General features: G+C 37.3%; 1 protein-coding gene across 1 annotated transcript; it reads right to left on the reverse strand.

The window, feature by feature from the left end:
• Positions 1-253: 253 nt before the first annotated feature.
• LOC110703963 (stress-associated endoplasmic reticulum protein 2-like) lies at positions 254-3,703 on the reverse strand. The gene is made up of 3 exons (XM_021881767.1): positions 3,554-3,703; positions 2,391-2,547; positions 254-585 (listed from the first exon to the last, which is right to left on the reverse strand). Exons 1-3 carry the CDS (start codon positions 3,554-3,556, stop codon positions 539-541), a joined length of 207 nt encoding a protein of 68 aa, XP_021737459.1. The 5' UTR covers positions 3,557-3,703; the 3' UTR covers positions 254-538.
• Positions 3,704-6,744: the final 3,041 nt, after the last annotated feature.

Consider the following 6,744-nt stretch of genomic DNA (forward strand, 5'->3'; position numbering starts at 1 on the left):
TTGGTAGTTGTCAAATATTAACTCATGGAACTGAGTTTAGGTAATGTCCATTAAATTAGTCGGTAATCCAGCCTGGTTATAATAATGATCCAACGCGGATTGATGTAATTGGCACAGGGAATGTAGAATTCATGAATTTACAAGAGTGCCTACAAAGTGCACTTCTACCTACAGAAAACTACAAAGAAAGCTAACATTAGGAACCAAGTACTCTTAAGGTTTCATGTCTCTTATAGCTGTATACTGCAGTAACTGATCATAAAATCCAAAATGTAAGAATTAAGTTAAAACAAACTCTGCACAAGATATTATAAAGAAGTCATTACGAGTACATATTTAACATTCTAAAGAAGTGCCGAGAGTAACTTCATCATAATATAAGATAGCATTACATGTCCACTGTAAGATATAGGAAAGATATAGCATAGTTGAACTTCACAACCTCTCAATGACACCAGCAATGATAATTTACTGGAATCCCAACTAACACTAGAACAAGTAAACCTACATCGCTGGCTGCAAGATGTTGAAAATACCTCTAAGCCATCCCTCCACTAGTGGCTGTTCTGATGATCTGGAATAGAGCTGAGATAGAAAAGGAGGCAAAAGCAAAAATCAATATAGACATTAAGCAATGAACTAATGAAGGCCTAAAATATATTAATATAAAAGTTACAAACACAAAAAAAAAAAAAATAAATAAATAAATAAAAGGAAAACAGAATAAAACTCGACAAGAAACTGCATTAGCTCTTAATGCAGCAAGTAATAATTCCAGGCCCCTGGCTTGCTTATATTTAGTAAGGTTACAAGTACTTCCAACTATATAAATTTATTAAATTGTGAGTTGCAGTTAATTACATGAGTACATGACTTTTGATTACAAGGACTCTATTTCTAGCCTACAACCACGAAGGCACAAACAATGCTATTCCCTAATCAGACATGCAGGGTGCAGGTTAATCTAGCTAGTGTCAAATACATAACGCTGTAAATTCTAGACACAAAGACAGTTTTAAAATTAAACAAAGGTGCAGGGACACAGCTAAAATGGAACATATTCCTGATTTTAGAAGACTTCATTAGCTCTGACACACATACTCAGGCTAGCTTGATTGTTAATTAAAGTTGAAATGCTTTCCTTCTACGATTAAGCAGTTCTAAATTAAAGTGCCTAGGTAAGGCCCTTGACAAAATAGAAAACAACTATGTGACCTAGAGGCTCTGGGTCATATAAATGCAGACATCTTAAGTTTTAGTCAACCCACACTCATATATCATCTCCAATACTCTGGTTTAGGACCAAGTGACACGAAGAAAAATAGCCGTTGGGCACGTCATCTCCACAGCTAATGACATTCTGTAGTCATCCTCAAGATGAGCAGATAAGAAGTTGACCCTACTCACCCCCGATATCCAAGAAACCATGGAACCATAAGGTCTAGGATTTAGTCTGCTTGGGATGGAGAAAAGATTGTCACCTCAAAGGTTTTCAGCAATAGCCTATCATGCTTTTTGATGAGATATGCTTAAAGAAAGGAGAAACAGATCAACTTCTTTTAAACAGAAAGCTCAAAGCTAAAATAAATACTGCAGATTCCTTCATCTTCTACTTTTGCAAAGCAAGGAGAGTTTTATTGGATTGCATAAAAGCACTATTCCAGAAACCTAATAAAATACTCTAATATATACAGTCAAGATGCTTTGAAGAAACCATTAACCCATTCAGACCTTAATACGGAGTATTACATTTTTTTTCAACGTCATGAATGTCAGAGCACCAGAAAGGCAAAATTTTCAGTTATAACCTTTAAATAGTCCTCTCCATCCATCCCTCAACTGTCGATACCATCAGATACTAGACTAATATCGTTATCACTGCAATTGACAAAGATGAGACCTACTATAGATTCAACATACTACCAGCAACATACGCCAAGAACGACAAACTTGTATAAATATGATTAACAACAAAAGGTTGCAAATGTAACCTTCACATTCCAAAGATCACGAGGTCCTAAGACTCCTAACCTTAATTGAAAAAAACCTACCTAGTCATATGGATAGTAGAGAAGAAGTGAATGTAAGCAAGCAATGAGGAAGTTCACAAAAACAAACACCCTCCTATCCCAACACCCCCACAAATTGAAGGTCAAAATGAAACATGCACACATATGTAAATTTGGATGCCTTCCCCTTCCCTTGCTAGTCGAGCATAGATATCCTTGTGATTATTTCAACTTGTGAGCATATGAACAAGGTAATACCAATTGTAGGATTTAGCCGGAGACTAAAGGGGTAATGATTTTATGGAGCTGAGATATATGAAAAATGCAACATTGTATTGCAGGGTAGCATAAGGCAGTTCAAAACTAGAAGAAAGTGCTTACATGATCCGATAACAACGAACACAAAGAATCCAAGTAATACAGGCCCAACAGGATATGTGTTTCCCTTCTTTGTTGTGCTTTCAGCCACTAAACCTCTTTTCTTGATGTTCTTTTCAAATTTCTCCACCTTCCTCTCCGAAAGACGCCTTGAAGTTGTCTGTGTACAGTATAAGAATGATAAGACATATAGACAACTCATATATATAAATATAATAGGCTGATAGCTGGTTTTGCAGTCAGATCTTAATAGATGTTCACACTTGGATCCACCAAAACAACAACACATTGCTAACCCTTGACTCGATTGCTTGGCAAACACACAAACCTTGTTGAAATTTCACTGACATAACACTTATCTATTAGAACTACCACTCAGCTTGCGCACCAATAAGATGATACATCAACTCCAGATGAAAGTATTATCATCTAGAGACCTTACCAACTTGAAAATTATTCAATCAAACATACACTCCTCAAAACAAAAATTTTCTTTCTATATTCATCGCTACGACTTTTTCATTAAACCGTTAAAGAAGCACTTGAATTAGGAATTGGTAGCTCATTGAAAATTTGAAACCTATCAAATATACTCATCCAATGAAGATTCTAACATTCAGAGTTTGTCATGTAATTTAATTCCTTTGGAATCCCACAATGTGATAATTTTAAATTTGAACATTCATATACAAAACGTGAAATAGCATCAGGGTTATTAGTATATGATCCAAGCTTCATCTTTTCAAACGAGAAATATATTGTTTAATTAAAGCCAAAATTCTTCAGAAGATAATCATAAGAGTTCGGTAGTAGTTAACTTATGAAGTCACTAAACTGAAAATTAAACAAAAGAAACAGCATTCATAGCTAATTACAAGATGCATATATTAAAAGCATAAAAATACATCAAATCAAATGAGTAAATCAAATTTGCAAACAAAATAAATTCAAGCATCCTATTTCTGAGGTTCTTCAACTCACAAATTTAACTATTGAACCCTAAAAAAAACTAGATCTAGGCTAAATTGGGCAAAATAAAAGTAAAATTATAAATCTTAGTAAATAATAAAATCAGCAACGAAAATGAAGAAATAAAAGTAGAAAAGGATGAAATCTTGCAAATTACGGAGTATAAACATGAAAGACAGAGAGTGGTTATGGAATACCATGATTGAAGACGAGATCTGAAAACGAGGAGGAGCGAGAGAGGTAAACGTAGACTTGGTTTTTTTTTTTTTTTCCCGTGTGTTGAATTGAAGAACAATAACGACAATTGCTATAAATAGTTAGAAGGCCTATTGGGTCGAGGTATCCTGGATTCTACAAGACAACGCGCATATTTTTGGCTACACTCCACTCGGGTTTAGCCGCCTCTCAACCTCTGGACCTCAATTTTTTTATTTTTTTTTAATGATAAGAAGGATTTTGGTCGAATTTCAGCCCTCATGATTTTTTTGGTACAGTATTTACGGATCAAACTCTTTGAGAGCGAGGTGGGAAGGGTAAGGGATCTCCACCCTCAAAGTGGCTCTAGCGGGGATTGAACTCTAAACTTCAAGGTTATAAGGTGTAATATTTTCCATAAGACCAAGTTTAGTTTAGTAAATGTCTTGGCACTGGACCCTCTATACGACTATACATAACCAAAATTACATACATTCATACAAAGGAAAAATACATTTTATTAATATCAACTATTGACAATTTATTTTTAATAATCCCAATTAAGGTTTATTATTTAATAATCTCAACTATGGAATCAGTTTGCCTTTTGTAGTCCTAACCGGTCAACATCAAGTCAGCAACTTGTTGTAACAAGTAACCAATAGACCAATACACTTGTCAGCAAGTGATTAGTCTAATATAAAAAAAAATAATAATAAAATAAAAAAGGAAAACAAAAACCTAAGCCACCACCCTTTCACTATGAAACCTAAGGCAAAACTCCTAGCCCACCAGAAAATGGATGGCCGCTTCCTATAACCACCGAAAACGGTCGGTCGACCCCTCCTAACCCCTGAAACCATCAGCCACGCTCCACCCCACCACCTAAACCACTCCCTCCTTTCCCTCCTTCCTCGCTAGAAAATCATCAAAAGTAGACCACTACCACTTTTCTCACGCTAACCCCAAACATCCACCATCAATCAATACCACAATCACCTAGCCGCACCACCAATCACCAACCTTTAGCGATTACCCCAACAGCACTGCAAACAAGCCTACAATTCATAGCTCCAACCACCACCCACACCCCAATGGTTGAATTTTTTTTTTTTCCGTTTATTATTTTTTATATATTTTTTTTGTTTAAAAAGCCACAAATGTAGGTGATGAGTATCGATTACAAGATTTCTTGAAAGCGGGAGGAAAACACTAACCACTTGAACTATCACTCACTCTCATGGTCCCAAGTGATATTAATGACTTTAATCAAAGTTTAACCAAATGTGGGTGCTTCACACGTCAAGTTTTTAAACCTGATTTAAAACCCCCAAAAGTTGGAGGAAGGTCTGAAAATTTAAATAGCTCACCAACCCACCAAATTTTAGAAAATTTACAACCTTTATAAAAAATACAACATATATTTTAGATTTTAACACCACACAAAAACCCGAAAATGGTTTTTAACACCTCCAAAACAAAAAATTGATTTTAACACCACACAAACTAAGAAAAAATTGGTATTACCACCACTTTACGGATTCCTAAACGGAATCAGTTAAGTGCCACGTGTCGCTTTCTTATTGGCCAAAAAAATTAAAAAAAATCAAAAGACCTAAAACTACCCAGCCACCCCAGCCCCGCCGCCGCGCCACCACCACCTAACCACCCACCCACCCCTGCCCTCCCAAAAACCACCACCAGCGACGCCTTCGCTCACCCAACCTAGCTGAAACCTCCCCCTCCTTTTCCCGCAACCGCTTCGCCCCCAAAAAACCACCTAACCCAAAACCCTCCTACCCTAATACGGTCACGATTCCGGCCAAAAATGGTTGAAATCGGCCGATTAAGGCAACTCAACCCCAAAACCGGTCGATTTCGTCCAATTATGGCCGGAATCGCGACCGTATTGGGGAAGGAGATTTTGGATTTGGTCGTTTTTGGGGGCGAAGCGGTTGCGGGAAAGGGAGGGGGAGGGTTCAACTGGGTTGGGGGTGTGAAGGCGTCGCGACCGGTGGTGGTTTGGGGGAGGGAAGGAGTAGGTTTGTTGTTGGCGGTGGTTGCGCGGTGGTGGGGCTGGGGTGGCTGGGGTAGTTTTAGGGTTTTTTTTATTTTTTTTAAATTTTTTTTTAAACAACTAAAATGGTGACACGTGTCACTGAGAACCCCACTTAACGGAAATTTTGGACGGAATCCGTTAAGTGGTGGTAATACCAATTTTTTGTTAGTTTGTGTGGTGTTAAAATCAATTATTTTTTTTGGAGGTGTTAAAAATCATTTTCGGGTTTTTGTGTGGTGTGAAAATCTAAAATTTCCTTTAATTAATAAATAATAATTAAAAAAAAAACTTTTAACACTATTTCAATGTTTCATTTTCTCTTACTTCTCAATCAATCAATTTACTTCTCTCATATAAAAGGAAACTCTGTGATTAATTTCGCTTGTACAGTTGCACACACATCAAGACTTTCTCTCATGTAAAAGGAAACTCTGTGATTACTTTTACTGCCAGGTGTTTCAAGGGTGGGGGAGGGGTACGTTTCGTGGGCTTATAAAGGGGTTTCGTGGGCTTTTGGAGGAGTGGAGGAGGAGTTTCACAGGGTTTTGGGGTTCCAATGGGGTGGTGGGGCTTGGGAAGGATAGGGTGGGCTGTGTTTTCTGATTTTTTTTTTTTTTTTTTTTTTGTGTTTTGTTTTTTTTTTAAAATATAATTGGCTAATTAGGTCTCGACACGTGCCAATTATGAAAAAAAATTTAATCCTTTCAACCGGTAACCCACTAGGTGAAAAAATGAGGGAAGGGGAATTATCACCAGTTCAAACAGAACCGGTGGGTAAAATATTAATCCCACCGGTTCAAAATCGGTGGCTTTGTTATTAAAAAAATTCGCCCCCTTTATAAACCCCTAACCCTAACTCTCTCTCTTCAACCGCTCTCCTCTCTCCCCTCTCCTCCTTCTCTTTCTCTCTCCTTCTTTCTCTTCTCTGTTCTCAACTCGTCTCCTTCTCTCTCCTGTTCTTCTCCTTCATTCTACTCATTCTCTCTCTTCTCCTTCGATCTCATCTCCTTCTCTCGCTCTTTCTCTTTCGTTCTACTTATTCTCTTCTCCTTCTCTTTTGTTTCCACCATTACCAAGACCACCACCGCAACAATAACACCACGAAGACCGACATCAACAACACCGACTTTAATC

The sequence above is a fragment of the Chenopodium quinoa genome, unplaced genomic scaffold (assembly GCF_001683475.1).
Source record: "Chenopodium quinoa cultivar QQ74 unplaced genomic scaffold, ASM168347v1, whole genome shotgun sequence".
NCBI lineage: Eukaryota > Viridiplantae > Streptophyta > Magnoliopsida > Caryophyllales > Amaranthaceae > Chenopodium > Chenopodium quinoa.

What these genes read in the sequence shown, in the direction of transcription:
- LOC110703963 (XM_021881767.1), bottom strand. An exon ending in GTTCGTTGTTATCGGATCAT is followed by an intron (nt 586 to 2,390) that starts GTAAGCACTTTC and finishes TTTCTATCTCAG; the next exon opens with CTCTATTCCAGATCATCAGA.